Here is a 22,625-nt window from a genome sequence, read left to right on the forward strand (position 1 = left end):
TCTAATTAGTGGGGGGTATAATTTGCGCTAGGTATTTCTAGAATAAGGAATCGATTCTTGCACCAGAGATTCTGCTGGACCGCTGGATTACCCCTGTGTTAATATAGAATCGTAAGCTATTGAAAGGGGTGAGCTAAAAGATCATCCTGGTTATGTGGTTAACCCTGCGTTAAGAAAAGTTTTGAGTAGATTGGTGCGGAAGCCGTGGGTTCCGTACATCATTGGTTTTCATACTGACCAGGAGTTAACATCCTCCTGCATCGCAGCAACCATAAAACCATCTGGGAGAAATATAAAGGAGGTTTAAAAGAGGATGGAGAGCTTTTCGTTGATTGGATTCATTTGGGAGAAAGAAGAACCAGAAAAAAGCGGATATATAGGACAGGAATCGGACAGGAACCACAATTAAAATCGCTAAATGTCTTTAGAATATGTTTTATGTATTGAATATCGTTTGGAACCAGTGCCTTTGTCAAATTAAATTAAAGTCCATTGTCATTCAAATTATTGTACGTGTTGTGTATTTTAATTTTGACAGCTATCCTAATCTATCTAGCTATCCTAATTAGCGGTGTTTTTGTATGATTGAATCACACTTTGCTGATTGCTGATTTTATATGTTGTCAAAGATATACACTGCATTTCACAACTATAGGACCATTCAATTTTTCTGAGTTTCCAGAGATATGCAAGAAGTCGGTTGAATTGAAGTATATAGTGAATACTGTAACCCGCGACGCTGGGAAAGCGTGCGAGCCAGTCGTTACTAGGGCTTTTACGAAGATAAGCGGCTGGCTTATGCGCCACTCCTGCGAACAGGAGACCAGCCGCCGTGTTTACTGTCGTTGCCCGGCTAGCTCAGTCGGTAGAGCATGAGACTCTTAATCTCAGGGTCGTGGGTTCGAACCCAACGTTGGGCGCCAAATGTAACCCACGACGCCGGGAAAGCGCGCGAGTTTGTCGCGGGTCCGTCTTAGCGCAGGTGCAAGTCGCGGAACAAACCGGGGTTTGAAACGAAGGACAAACCAACCCTCAGGTGTTGGGTGTCTCATTGCCGGACAAAACAAAAACACGGCGGTTGGTCTCCCTCGCGGGAGTGGCGCTTAAGCCAACCGCTTACCTGCGAAAAACCCTCCGGTCGCGACAAACTCGCGCGCTCTCCCGGCGTCGCGGGTTACAATACAATAACTACCTTCATTTATAAGACTGACCACTTCAACTTTATTGTTGTGTTCAGGCGCGATACATTCAAAAAACTAAAATTCCAGTGTTTCATAACTATAGAACCAGATGGAAAAACTCTTACTCCTTTACAAAATCAACGTCAATTTCACATGCATTACAATAAGTTTCTAATTCGTAGGTCATCTCTAGTTCTCAATCAGTTCAAATAACCCATCCGGGATACATTCGACCAAGCTGTGCCATGTTGTAGTGTGTATTTCGTTCTACACAGAAGATACTGCTAGTTTAAGCTCTTCAAATCACTCATACTGCTTGTAAGCTGCATCTACTATTCGTACGATCACTCCTCATAAGTTCTGGATAGGGTAAACAAGCTGACCAGTCCAGAATCTGAAGCCCCTATTCATTAAATCATGCCATAATCTTCCGGATTTTATGAATTGTGCCAAATTACCTAAATATCACAATGTTTTTTACGCATAAGCAGCAGTAAATGATTCTGAAGTACTTCATTGCACTTCTGAGTGTTCATTCGTGTTGACGGCAGGCTATCTAAACCAGGCCTTTTTGAGAAGATATCATATTCCCATAAAATATGATATTTTCTCAAGAGAGTCGCGTCAAATTTTTAGATAAACCGCTCGAATAAATAAATCTTTGTAAAAGAGATCCCCGAGGAGGTAACATATTTGCTTTTAAAAGTACAGGTAACATTCAGGCATACAGCCAATCGAATGTAGATGAATGTCGGTAGCCACTTACAGGTAACAGGAGTAGATATAAAATACTGGCGTGCCTAAGACCAATCTCCAGTACAAAGCATACCATCGTTCTGTCAACATATCTATATAACCGAATCACGTACAATTAGCGTTTAACATAATCCACAATGGTTCGCAGTTCGATTCAAGCCGATTTAAAAAAAAATCGAACCGATATTAACTCGAAATATTCCTCGTCTACCAAAAACAGGAAATTTCCCTCGAATGCTACAAGCGAAGTGGCACCAAGTACATATCCTTCGAAAATCAGTGCCAGAGGCCCCCATAAACTCCACACTCTCGACAACACCAAGAAAACCAGGGAACTGGAACAAATCATGGAATCCTACAACATACTCGAAAGTGGAGTGGGCCTCAACCGCCGGACTAGAATCCTGGAAAAGCTAGCCACACTGTTGAAACAATGGGTTCGCAATGTATCGATCGCCCAAGGGTTCACCGTAGTGCAAGCGAAAAAACTAGGCGGTAATCTGTATACCTTCGGCTCGTACCGACTAGGAGTACACCAGAAGGACGCCGACATCGATGCACTCTGTGTCGTACCCCGAAATATCGAACGCGCGGCTTTCTTCAAGTCGTTCTATGAATTGCTCAGAACGCATCCAGAAGTTAGCGAATGTGTGGCGGTGGAACGAGCCTTCGTCCCAGTAATAAAAATGAAATTTGACGGAGTAGAAATCGATCTGCTGCTCGCAAGGATGGCATTGAAGAGGATACCTGCCGATTTGGATCTTCGAAACAGCGCCCTGCTGAAACACATGGACCCCCAATCAGTGCGTAGCCTCAACGGATGTCGGGTGACGGACGAAATATTGAGTGCCGTGCCGGATGTGGAAAATTTCCGCCTAGCTCTGCGAGTTATAAAACTTTGGGCGAAGAAAAATGGTGTTTACTCTAACATTTTGGGATACCTCGGCGGAGTATCCTGGGCCATGATGGTTGCCAAGGTCTGTCAGGTCAACCCGAATTCATCGGCGGCTACACTTGTCCACAAGTTTTTCCAGCTATTCGCCAACTGGGAATGGCCCCAACCAGTTTTACTGAAGCGACCGAAAGTCCTAGATCTTGGTTTTCGGGTGTGGAATCCAACCACAAACGCACAAGATCGGACTCATCTGATGCCGATTATTACCCCTGCCTATCCGGAACAGAACTCCACATTCAACGTGTCGGTGTCAACGAGGAAAGTTATCATGAGAGAAATAGTGCGAGGTGCACAGATAATGGACGAGATAATGAGTGGGAAATCCGAATGGCACAAACTCTTCAAGGGATCCTTCTTTTTCGTCAAATACCAACACTTCTTGGTGCTGACAGCCAGCTCACCCAACGCAAATAATCACACCGCATGGCGCGGCCTGGTTGAATCCAAAATTCGTCACCTTATTGGGGGTTTGGATCGAGACTCGAGGATCGCATTGGCCCACGTGCATCCGAAGAACTTCGGTCCGCGTTCGTCGAAAATGGATGAAGTTGACGGCGACGGTAGCTCAACCCATTGGTTGATAGGACTCGAATTTCGTCGCTCCAATCAAATGCATGTCGACCTGAGGGATCCCATCCGAGATTTTGATGAAGCCGTGAAGTACAGCGCATCGCAGAATGGAATGTCGAACAAGGGGATGACAGTCGAGGTTCAGCACGTTAGACGGAATCAATTGGCGGAATTTCTAAGCGCTGATAGTTTTCATGTATAAATTTATTTGTGAGTAATGTAAATTTTGTAAATAAATGTTTATTTTAGTTCGGTATACATGTTATTTTGTTTTTTATGATAAACCCCATCGTCCCCTAAACCACTGGTAGAAGCTAAGAATCATATCAAAGACAAATACTTGTGAAAACCAAGATTCACTAACGTATCATATTTCTCTTTTAACATACTGCTACCAACAGGTAAAAAAGATGAAATCCTGAGCAGGTAGACTTTGTGAGTTTTTTTTTATGTATATTATTACCTGGACCTGTTTAATGACATACCAAGTGTATACATATGAAATTGAACCACTCAGAGAACAATTAAATGTTGACTAATCAACCGTTTTCTGATTTCGAAACGACGGATAAGGCAGCACAAAGTGATTTTTCTCAATTATAACACCCCGTAGGTCCAGAGCAAATCCGGCCAATTAAACGATTGAGCACATAGAATTGAAATACTTATCCTTCTCTTTTGGTGGTTCATTTATTACATTGTTTTATTGCTGAACACAACAAATTAACTCATCATCTAATTGACAGGAAATGAGACACTTCATATCATCAACTTCTGAACCTGATTATTTAACAAAATCTGGGAGCGTGCTCGTGAAATTACTTCAAATACACTCATATATTTACATTCGTGGGTATCCTCATCTCCTGCGTTCTTCAGTATTCTTCATTGCGCAAACTTGCAACTCATCTCAATCGATTCCAATTCCATATTCAAAATCGGTTTTTGAAAACAGTGAGTAGACCCCAACCTCTAGAGCCAACATACGGATACACTCGGATACGGATACTGCATAGACCGCCTTCGCACTAATTCCCCACGGAACGCGTAACGAACGGAAGTGTATCAGAAGTATTCTTTATCAATAAATTGAGCTAACCGCCTTCGCACTGATTCCCAACGGAACACGTAACGAACGGAGTTCAATCAATCTATCGAAATTATTCCCTCAACAAGTTGATTCACCTGCCTTCGATCTAATTCCATACGGAACGCGTGACGAAGTTTGAACAATTTGTCGAAATCTACTAAGCGGGAGGATCAACGAGAACAAGATCTTCACGAACTCCGAGCGCAAAGTATACAATTATTGCTTCGAACGTTGGAAGTCTGGATGCTGCTGATCTCTCGTTAGCGGACTCAAGACTGTGATATATTCATGGAATAACACGGGTCTCAATTCTACTTAAGAAAACTTCTGGCTGCAGACCAGCCTAATACTACTTCTGGCTGCAGACTACTTACTGTATTTAATTTTGGTCGGGTTTTTATACCGAATTTTTGCCTACATGATGTATCCTAATCCTAGGTCAAACACTGGGAGTGAAGGAGAAAGTGAGTAATGCTTCTTCATATAGTCAAAAATTCTATGTGTAACTCGGTCAAGAATCAGAGCGAATATCGATATGAATGATCCTTTTGTTTCTGTTCCAGCCACAACCAGCCTTTGGTTTTACGATCGCTCGCGCTATTTTATGGTTCTATGTGCGTACTAAATTCTAAACTATATTCCCAGCTTAGTCAAACATACGCTCGCTTCAAGCGATAAAAATCTACGCACCAGCTGATCTAGAAGCTATGAATGAAATAGAGAAAATACACGTGATTCTGATCTTGACCTTCGTTTGCCTACCATTCCTTTTGGAATAACAAATTCTTTCGATTTCTTACAAGTTCCGAGTTTCGAAAATTCAATTTCAGATGTTATATTCCATTTTCAGGATGCAAAATATATATCTGAAAAAAAAATCGAAACGAATTACGCATTCCAGATTTAGATTGCAGATTCACATTTAAGATTCAGATTCCGTATTCCTATCCCAGATTCCGATTCCAAATTCAGATTCAGATTCAAGATTCACATTTATGATTCAAATTGCGGATTCACGTTAAAGCTTCATGCATAGAAACACTTGAAATACGTTGACAAAAATGTGTAACTTAAGATTCAAATCCCAGACCCAGATTACAGATTCCAGGTTTAGATTACAGATGTTAGATTTATATTCAGATTCCAGATTAAAATTTTAGATTCAGATTCCAGATTTAGATTCAGATTTCAGATTGCAATCAAAATCAAGATTGAGAATTCAGATTTATGATTACAGATTCGGATTCAGATTCAGATCTCGGACTAAAATTTCAGATTAAGATTTGAGGTTCAGATTCAAGATTTAGATTCAGATTCCAGATTCACCTTTAAGATTCAGATCCCAGATTACAATTCCAGATTCAGATTCAAGAATCAGATTATAAATCTAGATTTACATCCAAGATTCACATTTAAGATTCAGATTCCTGACTTGGATTCCAGATTCCAGATTCCAGATTAAGATCTCAGATTTCAGATTCAAGTTCCAGACTCATCTTCCAGATTCAGATTTCAGATTCTAGATTAAGAATGAATTCAAGATTGAGATTTCAGATTCAGATTTCTGATAACAGATTCAGATCCATATTCAGACTTCGAACTAAAATTTCAGATTCAAATTTGAGATTCTGATTCAAGATTTCGATTCAGATTAAAGATCGTTTAAGATTCAGATCACAGATGCAGATTATAAATCTAGATTTACATTTGAGAATCAGAATTCAGATTCCAAATTTAAAATCAAGTTCCAGATTCCAGATATAAATTACAGATCAGAAGATTTAAATTCCAGATTCCAGCTTCTAAATTCAGATTCTGATTCCAGAATTCAGATTTCAGATTCATATTTAGATTCAGATTCAGATTTCAGATTCATATTCCAGAATTAATTTCAGATTCTAGATTCAGGTTCCAGATATCAAATTCAGATTTCAAATTGAAGTTCCAAATTTCAATTCAGATTCTAGATTTAGATTCCAGACTCAAGATCAGATTACAGAAGCAGATTAAAAATTTAGATTCTCCGTTCCACATCAAAATTTCGATTCCATATTTAAATTCAAGATTCAGATGTCAGATTCATATTCCAGAATCAGATTCAAAATCCAGATTTAGCCACCAAATTCAGATTTCATATAGAGATTTCAAATTCAAATTTACGAATATATAGAATATATAGATTCAGATTCCAGATTTAGATTCCAGACTCAAATTCAAAAATTGGATTCTGATTTCATGTTCGGATACAGATTTCAAACGTAGATTACAGATTCAGATTCCAAATTCAGATCTCAATTTGGATCAAAATTTAGATCTCAGATTCTGAGTCCAGACTCTAATTTCAAACGTAGAATCAAGATTCAGGTCTCAGATTCAGATTTCAGATTTATATTCCAGAATCAGATTAAGAACTTGGATTCAAATTCAGATTTAGATTCCAAACGCAGATTACAGATTCAGATTCTAGATTCCATATTCAGACTCGAAATTCAAATTCCAAATTCAAATTCCAGATACAGTAGATTCCAGACTCAGATTCAGAAGTCGGATTCAGATAACAGATTCAGATTTAGAATTCAGATTTAGAATTAGACTTTAGAGATTTAGATTCAGACGCAAATTCCGATTTAGATTCCAAGCTCAGACTCAGATTTCAGATTAAAACTCAAATTTCAGAGTCCAGATTCAGATTGGATTTAGATTCCAGATTCACATTCACGGTTCAGATTCTAGATTCTGATTCCAAATTTACTTTCCCTTAACAGATTGTGATTCAATTTTAGTTTCAGATTCATGATGTGTAATTTTTTTTCAAATCCAGATTCGGAATCCATACTAATAGTCGAGATTCAGATTCCAGTCAACAGATGCAGATTTCAGATTTATATTCGGATTCAGAAACCAAGTTCAAATTCAGATTCTTGATTTCAAATTCAAATTCCGGATCTGGATTCTAATTCTAGATTCAGATTCCAGATTTAGACTCCAGACTCAAATCCAGGAATTGGATTCTGATATCATGTTCATGTTGATGATTCAGATTACAAACGCAGATTGCAGGTTCAGATTTCGAATTCAGATTTCACTTTCGAATTTCAGATTCAGATTCATGACTCGGATTCAGATTCCGATTTTAGATTGAGCTTCAGATTCCAAACACAGATTACGGATTCAGATTCCAGGTTCAGATCTCAGATTCTGATTCCATTCCAGGAATTCAGATTTTGAACTTTAGATACAGATTATAGATCAGATTAAGACTTCAAATTCTGATTTTAGATTGAGATGCCAAATTTAAATTACACACATAGAATCCACGTTTAAAGTCGATATTTGGATTAGGATTCCTGACAAAGATTCATATTCAAGATTCAGATTCAGATCCAGGTTCTGATTCTGATTTGGTTTCAGATTCTGATTGAATATTTCAGTTTTAAAATTTTAGATTTAGTTTTGAGTGGATCTCAGATTCAATCATTTTCTGTTTCTATCGATTTGATATTCAGCGAATTTCAGATTCAGTTTTTTTTTTCAAATTTTCGCCTTTCTTTCAAAGTGTGTCAAACTCATCACCTTTGACTGAAAGTTACCTCAACAGTATTCCGTAGTTCGATGTGAACGTGCCTCGACTTACTTTTTCAATACTCAAGATACAATCTATCAACGGATCAAAAGGACCTGGGCCAGATAAATTACCATTACCGAGAAAAGCTTTCCCACTATCTGGCAATCCGCCTACCGACCAACATGGTTTTATGAAAAAAAAACGTATTGTAGTTTATGTGAACTACATAAATCGAATAGAGCGAGTCCAACAGCATTTTATTCGAATATGCTGTTCGGAATCTCAATTGGAGGGATAGGACAAATCTGCCAGTGTAAGAAAGTCGTTGTATGCCATCATCAGTAAAGTACTTCTTCAACGATTACTCGACTTTGATATCCTGACTGATCACATTGACTCTGTAGATTTGTTATTGAGACTTCACCTCAATGTCATACATGTTTGTCTTTGGTGTATCTAAAATGTGTTCAGACTTGGAATTAGTAGATCAAAATGTCTACGTTTTTATGTCGAAGATAAATAAATGAATGAAAATATATGAAGAAAAAAATATTTAAAATTTTAATATCCAATGGGTTTCAGATTTTGTAAATTACAGTTTCAATGGATACCAATTCACTGAATCTTATATTCGATGGAATGCAAATTCAGCGATTTTCATATTCAATGGATTTCAGATTCAATGAGTTTCTTCTTAAGAGGTATTTCATCCCTGAATTGAAATACACTGAAGTCGCTTTTACGCGGTTTTATTTTACGCGTTTTTTGTTTACGCGGTTTATTTTTACGCGGATTTCGAAATTTACGCGGTTTCTTTACGTGGTGCGGATCAACCGCACAATAATTCAATATGATAATTGATGTGACTTTTCACGAAATAAGTTTGTATTGTATCACTGATTAGTAGCTGAGAAATAAAAGGAGATACAGATATCATGATTGTAGCAAAAAATCAGGTAGTCAATTATTAGAATATGGGTTGCATTGTAAACTAATAATTCACTGTTTGTTAGATTTTGACATGGATTTTAAAAATTCCTAGTTAATTTTTACGCGGATTTTGGAATTTAAGCGGGTTTTTTACGCGGATTTTAGAATCTACGCGTATCCCCCGCGTAAAAAGCGACTCCATATTCTGAAAACCACTTCAGTGTATTTAGATTTAGGGCTTCAACGAGATTATATAAATCTGGAATCTACTAAATTTAAAAGAGGATTCCAGTTTCACTCGATTTTAGATTCAGCGAATTCCCGATTCAATGGATTTTAGATTCAACGTATTTCGGATAATGGATTCATATTCAGTGGATTTCAGATTCAGCTAATTTGAAATTCAATAATTACCAATTCTGTTCTCAATATCTAATAGATTTGAGTTTCAATAGATATAGGATTTCCGATTCAATAGTTTTCAGTTTCTGTAAGTTTAAATTATGAATGGATTTCAGATTCAGTGGAATTCAGTTCCAGCTTATACCAGTTTCAGTGAATTTCAGATTCAATGGATTTCAGCCTCGATAAATTTCAGATGCTTCAGATTCAGTGAATTTAAGATTCAGTGAATATTAGATTCATTGAGTCACATTAATCAATTGAACTTGAGATCCTCTAAATTTGGAATCCAATGAATTTAAAAGTAAATTCTAGTTTTAGTAGATTTTATCTTCAATGTGTACCGGATTTCATGTTCAGTAAAAATCAGATTCCATGCATTCCAAATCATGGATTTCATATTCAGTGGAATTCAGATTCAATGGATTTCAGTTTGAGCAAATTCTGGATTCAATAAATTCCATATTCAAAGGAATTCAGATTCAGTAAATTTCAATAGATTTGGATTTTTTTGGACTTCAGATTTAGTGAATTTCAGATTCAATGCATCCCAAATCATGGATTTCATATCCCGTGGAATTCATATTAATTGGATATCAGATTCAGTAGATTTAATATCCAATTGTATCCAGATTCAGTGGATTATGATTTAGTGGATTTCAAACTTAGTGAATCTGAAAGATCATGGATTCAGATATTCCTATTCAGATGAATTAAGGTTCAATGGATTTCGGATTCATTCAAATAAATATTCAATGTAATTCAAATTAAGTGAATATTAATAGATTTGAATTCCATTGGATTCCAGATTCAGTGAATTTCGAATTGAAGTAATTTCAAAGTCATTGGATTTTCATTTCAGTGGAATTCAGTTTCAGCTAAATTCAGATTCATTAAATATTAAAATCAGTGGAATTAAAATTAAGACGATTTCATATTCAATGGAATTAGATCAGTGATTCTCAAACGTCATATTTCAGATACTGCTGCATATTCACAATCTTGTAAAGGTTTCCGTTCTCCATTGGTTGGGATGTCCTCATATTTTATTTCAAGAATACACTCATAAAATAAAAGGCTTAGAATCATTAATTATGAAGAGCCCAGATCCTTCCCTCCTCATCCTCCTCCTTTCCAAATGACGGAAAGAACATTTTAACTGCTTTGCCAACATTAAAACAAAAAGATCAACTCAGGCATCAAATTTGCCTGCGCAATAAGCCCCGGACTTAATTCAAGCTGCTGTCTGCCTTTGCTTTCATCATCCATCTAGATCCTTTCCGGAATGAAAAACTACTCACTCCCGAAGCTCACACACACAATCCGGTTAGTGTCAGAACAATTTATGGCGCTCATATTTCACCAACCTGTCTGTCTGCCGAGTGGGCTAAGAAAAGCGATGTTCGGTTGCGGAATTCGACAGACCGGCCAAGTTTATTATCTTCCGTTCCTACCGAAAAACTGGGAACGGGATGAGGGAAGGAATTGTGGAAGGCTGCCAATTCAATCCGTCTTTGTTTGATTTTATTTTATTTTACTTTGCCACTTGGTTGGGAGTTATTTACGCTATGTGCCGAGGATTATTTGTCTTCATCTTCGGCTGGGAATCCACTCCGCTGGATTTCAATCTCCGCAAATCTTTCACGACCAACCACGCCCATCTACCGTTGATGGTGATGAGCACTCTGTGGTTGTGAAAGAACAAATATTATGCTGGATGACAGGGGAAGCACAAATTAATCAATACATCATCGGGTGTTCAGATAAATGAACAAATCACTCAACAGACCGATTCACAGGTGTATGTGGGTGGAATAAACGCGATATTTTTGGAACTAGTTTTGCACTGCGGTGCACTAGAAAAAAATCAATTAGAACAATTCGGATACGAGCACTATCGAAACAAAAATAGACCTCGCAAACGGGCAGCTATTTGTTAATTTGTTTGGATCCGTTCGCCACAGATTTTGACTGGAAGCTGGAGGGCCTGCGTTTCATTTGGTCTATGCACAACTTCAATAAACGGAACAGATTTTCAATAGAATGAAACCAAACTAGACTGCAACTGATGTGCCGAGTTTTCCCCCCTCCATTTTCCAGGTCAACTGTGTGTGGCATGTGGTATCCAGAACATTGGCTAGCTGGATGCTGCGAATGCTTGGAGTTTGTTATTCAATCGAATAGCGAAACAATGCCGGAGCAAATAAAAAGGCTATATATGAACACGATTATTTGACGGACGATTGATTGGGATGCGAGCAATTCGCGTTTTCACAGTGAAGTATATGTGTGGATTTGTTTTGAAGATAGGTTTTGTCCACGGACAATTTGGCCTAGTGACACAAAAAAACACTAAATGTATTAGCTTAAAAAACCAATAACCGAACAGACTTTTATTGTTCCAATCCAATAAAAGTAAAATTTGTATGCTCAAAAAATGGACTGACGCAGAAGCATTCAATATAAACAGTGGCAAAAATTTAATTGAACTGAAAGATGTCAACTTAGGGTTGGCTAACCCTGCAGTTAGAATAAAACAGTTGAAATGCACAACAAAAACATCGAGCTTGCGCTTAAGAGCTACAATTAATTCTTGTTGTAAAGCAAAATCGGTAATTTGGGCTCTAAGCAGAGATACCAACCTTCCTGATTTTTCAGAATTTTCCAGACTTTTCAGCACACTCCCTGATATCCTGACGAACACTCAATTTATCCTGATTTTTTCTGAAATGATCCTAATGTTTCCTGATTTTTGTACTCTTTACATTATTCGTAATAAATATACTGGTTTCCATGCCAAAGCTTTCTAGCATGATAGTTTTCCAGTTCGCACTTGTATATGTCTTACATCAAGTTAAATTCTTTATATGCGAAGTTGTACTAAACTTTTTTTATCTCTACCCTCAAGTGTTTCGTGGTTTTCCAAAACAGTGCTAGAAAATTTCATTAAATCAGATTGTCTGACAAATTTAAGAAATTACAACGAGACTATGCTGAGGATCAACGTTGATTTATTGAGGATAATGTGTATGTAGATGTATACCCAGAGTCATTAATGGAATACGTTTCAAAACGTAAAATTACTCAAGAGAAAAATTTTGAGTCCACAGTCAATAAAAAAGATTTTATATGTAATTTGTTCGTACGTTTCAAAACGTAAAATTACTCAAGAGAAAATTGTTGAGTCCACAGTCAATAAAAAAAGATTTTATATGTAATTTGTTCGTCTGATTCAAAGTAGAATCAACTTCAATCAATTATGGTAAATATATTTATAACCGTACTAAATATCATGAAAATTAGAAAAAATTCAACAAGTCTTTCACTGCTGATATGCTTTCCTCATTTGTTGAGTGAAGATTCATTCCGAAGCATGGATGATGAATCTAGTGAAAATTTTAATATTGATTTCTCTGCAATTGACTGTAGTGATGCTGTAGGTTTTGCGGAAAAAAATATAAACGATCAAAAAGTCAGGCGAAACACTAGCATTTCCGCATTTTTTTTTTAGGATTTATACCAAGCTTATTAATTCTTTTACATATCCAGTCTTCGCCCGAAGAAAGATATACTCTGTTTCTGGTGGGATTTGAAATGGATTCTCTATTATGAGCTACTACCAAGCTCACATGTATGGCTCGCAGCAGTTTTCGACGAGGAAGCAAATATGTTCTGGGAGGATAGAATATTTAAGCTGTGTGAAAGATGGCGAAAGATTATGAAACAGAACTATGGTTATAGAATTAAATTATAATGCTTTGATTGAAAATAATGTTTTTGTTTTCTCAAAAAACGTCATCAACTTTTCGGACAATCCAATATGAGCTATCCTGATTTATCTTGATTTTTATTTTCATTTTCCTGATTTTTTTTTCAATTACAGTTGGCAACCCTGGCTCCAAGTGTGGTCAGTGTAGGCGTCTGAAAAAAAAAATGGAATTAAAGAATCACATTACAGATTACAGGTTCACATTCTCCGGATTCTGAATCTGAAATCTACATCTGAAATTTCAATTAGTAATCTGAAATCTTTGGGATGGGAATCATAAATTTACGTCCTAGATCGAAAATAGGTGTCTAGAACGAGAAGTCAGGGTTACAAATCCCGTATGTTTGAGCCTATTCTGAATCCATGATCAGGAATTATAAAAAAAATTAAATCCGGAATTTGCATGTGAAAATTTAAAAACAAACTCTGGAACCATCGATCTGAAACGAGCGATATGCATAATGTAATCTCGAATTCGGAATCCGAATCCGGAAACTGTATGTGAAGTTTAAAATCTAGACCTTCACAATCTACATCTAGGATTTGGGATCCGGGGGTTTAGAACTTTGAGCAGATTCTGTGTCTCCAGGCCCAGATTGAAATATTCAATTTGCATTCACTTAAACTGATAAGTTTAGCGTTTAGAGCTGCGTTTTCCATTCTTTGTGTTTTCTAGTTTGAAATTTCATTTGTATTTTTATTGTTCCTAGAAACTAGAATAAAATACAAGTATTAATGCTGACCGGAAAGTCAAGATCCTTTATCTTCTTCCTTTTATAGTATAGAAGCTTTGAACTCCCAAGTTCATTCGCCTCTAGCATTGAGAGAGGCTATTCAGAAGGTTGTCAATGGAAGATCCTAAAATTTATCCTACGATCGTTCGTTACGGACATGCAATATATTTCTCTTACGAAAACCCCAGGAAGTCAAAATCCGTTAAGAAACAACCAAGATACAACAAGTCTCGTAAAAGCATGTTTTTTTTTTAAAAAGCAAGTTTTAAAATGGAACATCTCAAAACCTATTTTTTTTTTATTAATTCGTTTATTTTTACAGGCTCAGTTACTTAAGTTTAGTTTTAAGTTTACTTAAGTCAACAGAGCTAAGATATATATATATATATATATATATATATATATATATATATATATATATATATATATATATATATATATATATATATATATATATATATATATATATATATATATATATATATATATATATATATATATATATATATATATATATATATATATATATATAGATATATATATATATATATATATATATATATATATATATATATATATATATATATATATATATATATATAATATATATATATATATATATATATATATATATATATATATATATATATAAACAATTTTCTTACATCTATGGTTAGTAAGGTGGAAAACCGATTACTCGCGGTGTACTCGAGTTTAGAAGGGTGACATATTTTTAGGAGAGGGATGGGATATAAGGAAATTGTAACAATGTTGATGAACACTCAATTCTTAAATCTATTCGTATATATATAGTTTATTTACATTTCAACTTATTGTACTATTTATAGCAAGGGGACGAATTACCCGCAAAGGAAGGAAAGAAGGGTATAAGGATGTAGGGACAATCACACACGAAAATCTATAGCTTTAAGGAAAACATATATATATATGACATGTAATCAAGGTCTAACCGAGCCAACATATCTCACCGGCACATTGGGCTGTCTTCTTCGGGCCCGAAGGGAGTTTTCTAAATTCGATCTGGCGACCAGATACACCTCGCACGACCAAACAACGTGCTCGATGTCGTGATAACCTTGGCCACAAACGCAGAGATTGCTGCTGGCAAGATTGAAACGGAAGAGTAGTGCATCTAGCGAACAGTGATTGGACATGAGTCGGGAGAAGGTGCGAATAAAGTCCCGACTCAAGTCCAGACTTTTGAACCACGGTTTGAGGCTAACCTTAGGGATAATCGAGTGAAACCACCGGCCCAATTCATCTTCATTCCACTTGCGTTGCCAGTTAGCGATGGTATTTTTGCGAACTAAAGAATAAAATTCATTGAAGGCGATTTGACGCTGATATATATCGCCTTCAATTGCACCTACCTTTGCCAATGAGTCAGCCCTCTCATTACCCGGAATTGAGCAATGTAAAGGGACCCAGACAAAGGTAATGACATAACAACGTCTGGATAAAGCACTCAAAATTGCTCGTATTCTCTCAAGGAAGTACGGCGAGTGCTTTTCCGGCCTCACTGAACGGATAGCTTCAACAGAGCTAAGACTATCCGTTACAATGTAATAGTGTTCAACAGGTCGTGAGGCGACGCTGTCCAGCGCCCAGTATATCGCTGCCAATTCAGCAATATATACCGAGCAAGGATTCTGAAGACTGTGTGAGGTGCTAAAAAAAACACTCCAAATCCTGTGGACTCATTCATAGAGGACCCATCAGTAAAGTATATATTATCACAATTGATACGCCCATACTTTGCATTGAAGATTGTAGGAACGAACCCCAATCTAAGATAATCTGGATTTTCATGGATTTTCTCCTTCATGAACAGATCGAAATGTACAGAGGAATTGATGTAGTCAGGAAAACAAACACGGTTGGGAATATACGAAGAAGGAACAACCTGCATAGAGGTGAATTCATGATATGAACTCATGAATCCAGAATGAAAATTTAGCTCGATCAATTGCTCAAAATTTCCGATCACCAATGGATTCATAACCTTACACCGGATGAGGAACCGAAGAGATAATAAATTGAAGCGATCTTTTAGTGGGAGTACGCCTGCCAAAACCTCGAGACTCATGGTATGCGTTGAGGGCATACATCCCAACGCGATACGGAGACAAAGATACTGAATTCGCTCGAGTTTAATGAGGTGTGTTTTGGCAGCTGATTGAAAACAGAAACTGCCATACTCCATCACTGAGAGAATAGTTGTTCGATACAACATAATAAGATCTTCGGGATGGGCTCCCCACCAGGTGCCGGTAATTGTACGGAGAAAGTTTATTCTTAGTTGACATTTTTTACTCATTTTTTACTTGGGCGGTACGAATTGAAGTCGGACGCGGGTTTTCCGGGTTTTTGAATAGCTATAACTCGTACTTGTCTCCAATCATCTGGAACAATATTATGCTCCAGAAACCGATTGAATAAATTCAACAAGCGATGTTTCGCCACATCAGGGAGGTTTTTTAACAAGTTGAACTTAATTCTATCCGTTCCTGGAGCCGAATTGTTACAAGAAAGGAGAGCAAGAGAGAATTCTACCATCGAAAACTCGGAATCAAGATCGCACCTATCTTGTGGTATATCTCGAACAATTTTTTGCACAGGAACGGAATCAGGACAAACCTTCCGTGCAAAATTAAAAATCCATCGATGTGAATATTCTTCGCTTTCATTCGATGAAGAGCGATTTCTCATGTTTCGAGCCACTTTCCATAATTTTTTCATTGACGTTTCTCGTGACAGACCTCCCACGAAATTTCGCCAATAAGCACGTTTTTTCCCTTTGATCAAGTTTTTAAATTGATTTTCAAGGTCCAAATACGTTTGAAAATTCTCAATGGTTCCACGTTTCCGAAAAGCTTTAAATGCGTTCGATTTATCCTGATAAAGCTTGGAACATTGGCTATCCCACCATGGATTGGGAGGCCTTTGACGAAAAGTGGAGCCTGGGATGGGTTTCGTTTGAGCGCGAACCGCGCTGTCATATATCAAACGAGAAAGGAAGTTATACTCCTCCAATGGAGGCAAACCATCTCTGGAATTGATGGCTAGAGCAATTGCGTCCGCATATTTTTTCCAGTCAATGTGTCTTGTGAGGTCATATGCCATGTTTATAGATTCAGAAGAATTCGAACCAATGGTGATGGAAATTTTGATTGGCAAGTGATCACTAACGTTGGGGTCCTGGATTACATTCCACTTGCAATCTAACGATAGTGAATTCGAGCAAAGCGAGAGGTCAAGAGCACTTGGGTTAGCAGGAGGTTTAGGCACACGTGTTGTTTCCCCAGAGTTCAAAACGGTCATATTGAAGTTGTTACAAAGGTCATATATCAACAATGAACGATTGTCGTCGTACTGTTCCCCCCAGGCAGTTCCGTGAGAGTTGAAGTCTCCCAAGATCAATCGTGGCTCAGGAAGGAGTGAGCACATGTCATCAAGTTGTTTGCGGCTAACCGTAGCTCTCGGAGGCCAATACAAGCTGACAATACAGAGGTCTTTGCCTCTGATGTTTGCATGACAACAGCAACAGCTTCGATCCCTCCAATAGGTGGAAGGTCAATTCGAAAAAATGAGTGGCACTTATTGATCCCCAATAGTACCCCTCCGTATCTGTCATCGCGGTCCAAGCGTATAATATTAAAATCGTGGAAAGAGATATCATCTCGCGAAGAAAGCCAAGTTTCGGACAGAGCAAAAACATCACAATTGAACTTATGAATTAAAAATTTGAATGTATCCAATTTAGGGATAAGACTACGACAATTCCACTGAAAAACAGTGATATCTCCGACCTCTCTATCTAAATTAGACATCAAGAGAGATAATCATTGGAAGGAGGGGTCATGTTTGCATCAATTGCTGTAAAATTGTCTTTAATCTTCTTCTTCTTCTTCAATGGCACTAACGTTCCTAGAGGAACTTCGCCGTCTCAACGTAGTATTACTTGCGTCATTTTTATTAGTACTTAGTTGAGATTTCTATGCCAAATAACACGCCTTGAATGCATTCTGAGTGGCAAGCTCTAGAGAATACGCGTGATCACAGTGCAAGTCGGAGGAAATTTCTTTGACGAAAAATTCCCCCGACCAGAACGGGAATCGAACCCGAACACCCGGCATGTTAGTTATGACGCTAACCACTCGGCCACGGGAGCACAAAATTGTCTTTAATACTGGAAGCATTGAGATGACAAGGGTTCTGATGGAGTCGGAAACATTAAAACACTTGAAGATTTGATCCAAAAGGTCAGACAACTTCATAAATCCGGATTGGGAAGTTGAGCTGGATGGAAAAACAGGGACAGTTGGGGTTTTTGATGTCCCCTCGAGTGCTGGGTCGTTCGAAGGTGAACTATTCCCACGGAAGCCAGGAGGAACCTGATTTTGCTTGTCCGCTGTACTCGATTTTTTAGGCAAGCTAACTGGGGGTATCACCGGGGGGACTTGTTCTTGAACTTTGGGAGTGGTCACATTTTTGCGCCGGGGATTCCCTTTGAAAATAAACGGTGTGCCCTCGCTAGCTGTGTCCGCTTCCATTTCATCAACTGGCAACGTGGAAAAGTTATTGTGTGTTGAGATTGGTTGTTGGTAACAGTGGGTTCAGAAGGGAGGCTTGCTATTTTCTTAGAGGGAAGGATGGATGAAGGAAGGATGAGCAGATTCGTCCCCAGAAGAATTATCTTCTTTTTGAGGGCCTCGTTTATGTTTTTTCCCAGATCTTGAATGGGATTCATTATCGGAGATCTCCATCTCTGGAGATCCTCCACTATTCTCCATTTTACAAAAATTTGTGTCTTATTTCTAATCTATTATTGATTTTAACAATAATCTCAAAAAAAAATATAACAAAACAAACAAACAAAAAATTATGATGATAATATTAAGCAATGAACATATGAGTTGAATAATAATATTAATATTAAATATGTGTACCTTAATATAAAAGTTGTTCCGATACTGCGCTCTACTGCCCTAACCAGGGAGAGACAGAGGCTACGCGCTATGGATCAACACAATAGCGCAAGAATAGCTCACACGGTCACGTGATGATAATTCCCGTTAACGACAGCCACACGATGGCGATCCCGTTATGCCGATGTTCAACAGCCGCCAAGGGCTGCAAGCTGCAAGAGCGCTGCTTTCTTTGTTCCATTTCACAAAAGGTCAATTCGAAAGCGGACAGCAATGACCTTCACTCGTACACTATACCAATCGCACAATAGTAAAAGTGGCAACGCACAATAACGACACTGAACTTTACTCGTCAAGAGTTGGATAGCGAATGAAAACCTAATTTTTGTAGAAATCTAAATTTTGACACAAAAAGCCCATATTGTCTCTAACAACTGTTGGAAATTTTAATCCTGGGCAAATAAAAAAAAATTTTCATGGAATTTCAAAATTTGCACGTTTTTACAAAAATTTCAAACTCAAAAACTATAATACCTACAAAATTCTCGCCAAAGGACGAAATATAGTAAAGTGTTGTGATTTTCTTTAAAAAATACAAGAACAAAATTTTTAATTAAAATTAATTTTTTTCAAAAATATGTTTTTTTTGAGTTCTGAAAAAAATATGTAGGAGAAAGGGAGGCAAGTTGGCGATGTTAAGCTTTGACGAGCCTTGGAGCTTGGAATTTTTTTTTTTTTTTAATGTTGATTCTGATTATAATAGTCTGAAGTTTTTTTTTATCATATTATCTATTGGATGGGCAAAAAAACTGAAAAACTTGTCCACTAAAAAACATTGCGCAAAAAGTGTGGAATTCGCCATCATGCCTCCACGTGGAGCAAAGATGGCGAATGCCTGGAGGCAAGTTGGCGAATATTGTTTGGTCACCTAAAAATCAACAAATTGTAACAACAATTATTTATTTATAAGACAGAAGGACATAAGAAGTACAAATAAGTTCAGTGTACACATAAATCACACACATATGGTTTGTCAGCATACATCCAATAACTGCATTCAGAATGTGCTGAATTGAAAATGTAACCTCCATGTCGGATATTTTCGTCGATATCGTCTCAAAGTTGATTCTGGCACACCGAACTGTTTTGAAGCACCCAGAACAAACGAACCTTCTTCTATAGCTTTCATAGAATTCTCCAAACTGCTAAATTTAGCTGAAAAAAAATCATGGTTGAAACTCGCCGGAAACATACAGATTATGTACAATAGAGTACCTTTATCATGTATAAAATTATTTTGAAATTTTAACTTTCTTCATAAAGTGAATAATGAAATTTGAAAAACACGGAAAAAAAATAACAAAATCACGATTTTTCACATTTTAATTTTTAATTTTTTTTGTGATAACGTTTTCGACAGAGTTATCGAATACAAAGTTTGGCCTTGTTATGATTTACAATAATTACAACGGGTTAAATTACCGATTCGTCATCTTGCCTCTCTCGCCAACTTGCCTCCTTCTCCCCTATGAATTTTCCATACAATTACCAACAAGTTGTCCATACATCGGACGAATGGCACTGCTGTTTGGAAAAACTTTTCCTAACAATAAATTTTTCATGTTTTTATGGAAAATTACTATGAATGTTTCAATCGTAACATTTTAGTGTGTAGATTATCGCGAATTGAAATATTCTGCAAACTGTTTTTTATTTAGAAACACGTCAAGAACATGCCAAACGCGAGAAAAAAACCGCGTAAAAAACCTGGGTGTACCGCTTTCTTGACAATAAACAAAATTAGAATAAGTTGTAGTTGTTTTCCAAAGAAAACATACAAAAGTTGTCGTTAGAAAACGTTTTTCCCTGTGAAAGTCCATCTTCCCATTTTCCGATGTATGTGTTACTTGTTGGTAATTGTAAGGACTATTCATGTGTTTTTTTTTATAATTTCAAAAAATACGTTTTTGAGAAAAATTAATTTAAAGTCTAAAATTTGTTTTCAATGTAATTAAAAAAAATCTATTTTTTCATGAAAATTTAAAATATTTCCTATAGTTCCTACATCACCCTTTGAAGAGAATTTTGTTAATACAAGGTAACTTCAATATAACGTACATTTCACTTTCAAAATTGTACGTTGTATCGAATTGTACGTTATATCGACGCATAATAAGGAACTCAGAAACGTAGCTAATATTACTATATTGTGTTGTTGTTTGGGTAAGGTTATTGAATGATTTCAATGAGAAGACGAAAACAGCCTTTCTCATGATGTTTCCCTTCGTACTGTTAATTGAAGCATGATGCATTTAGAATCCGGAATCACAAAACCAGTTGTATTTCGGGATTGATGAATGGTAGAAAAAATTTCATAGTATCAAAATACAGATAGTTTATTGTTTTTTTAGATAAAAAAATATTCAAAAAGTTATTCCTTTTCACTTTAAAAATGTGTATGTTATGTGTAAGTTATATCACGTTACGTTATATCGAGGGTACGTTATATCGAAGTTCCCCTGTATTATAGTTTTTGGATTAGAATTTTTAATAAAACACGTGCAAATTTTTAAATGCCTTGAAAATATTTTTTTCATTTGCCGAGGATCAAATTTCTACAGTTGTTGGAGACAATACTGGCTTTATTGTGTAAACAAATTAGATTCTTTTAAAAATGTAGTTTTTTGAGATATTCCATTTTAAAATTTACTTTCCTTTTCTCTGGTCAGTGAACTGTTTTCAAATCCGCAAAATTATAATCTATAAATTTGCCTAAGACACCATTTCGATCAAATAACGCGTTTTCCCGTTTTTGCGTTATAATTTATTTTCTGAAACCATATCATGTTTGCATAATCACTTTTCAAAAATTATTCGTGGCCGTATTTAAGTATTTAAAAAAAAATCCGTAAAATGGTAACGAACCTAGTGCCGAACAAATTGGCAAAACTTCAGCTAAACAAAATTATGAAATTAAAATGGTTTCGTTTCGATTGGTAGAATGACTCGATGGAGGTATAGAGCAATTCAAAATCAACCGACTTAAACCTTCCCCAATTTTGTTAATCATTTTTGTTATCAATTTCCGTTCTCATATCTTCAATTTGAATCACGACTGTTTCTTTTTGGAAACGTGGAATCCAGATGTCTGACTAAAATATGATGTAGTTGTTGGAAAATTAATGAACTATCTAAGAAAGACAACATTTTAAAAACAACGTTATGGAATGTCACTCAAAAATTGAATTCAATAATAAAAACCCTTATATATCAAAACACCCCTCTTTACTTCGATTTTTCAAATACATTTCAATTATAAAACCGGGTTAACAAAGTTTGAAGTATAGAGTTGCCATGTCGGATATGAATTTCAAAAAAAATACGAAATTTAAATATTTTGCAAAATTTGAACCATTTAGAAAAAGTGTCATAGAAATGGAAACACGGCACCACTATAGAGCAATTCCAAAAGAAATCGACAAATGGCAAAACATGGGTATTTTTGATTCGAATGAAAGTTTGTATTCCGTTTGGGTTGGAGGAAATATGAGTTTTCCACAACAATTGGAAATATTTTGACTCAAGTGTATCTTTTCAATAGGGCGTGTATCGATTTTAGTGGGAAAAATCTTTGATAACTTATATTTAAAAAACTTAGAGCTGTACCGAAATAGTGTCTTTGAAAGAGTTATAGAGTGTTGATGCTTAAACGCGAAAAAAAACG

General features: G+C 36.5%; 2 protein-coding genes and 1 non-coding gene across 10 annotated transcripts in view; 2 read left to right on the forward strand and 1 right to left on the reverse strand.

Moving 5' to 3' along the window:
* LOC129780450 (serine/threonine-protein phosphatase PP1-beta catalytic subunit) overlaps positions 1-22,625 on the reverse strand; it is a 179,503-nt gene that overhangs the window by 92,224 nt on the left and 64,654 nt on the right. The gene's annotated exons all lie outside the window — the stretch shown is intronic.
* Positions 848-920, forward strand: Trnak-cuu (transfer RNA lysine (anticodon CUU)). Its single transcript has one exon. It is a non-coding gene; the product is annotated as a tRNA-Lys (tRNA).
* Positions 2,075-3,664, forward strand: LOC129778754 (poly(A) polymerase type 3-like). Its single transcript, XM_055785851.1, has one exon. The coding sequence runs from the start codon at positions 2,075-2,077 to the stop codon at positions 3,662-3,664; it is 1,590 nt and encodes a 529-aa protein (XP_055641826.1).

This window comes from Toxorhynchites rutilus, chromosome 3 (genome assembly GCF_029784135.1).
Source record: "Toxorhynchites rutilus septentrionalis strain SRP chromosome 3, ASM2978413v1, whole genome shotgun sequence".
Lineage (NCBI taxonomy): Eukaryota > Metazoa > Arthropoda > Insecta > Diptera > Culicidae > Toxorhynchites > Toxorhynchites rutilus.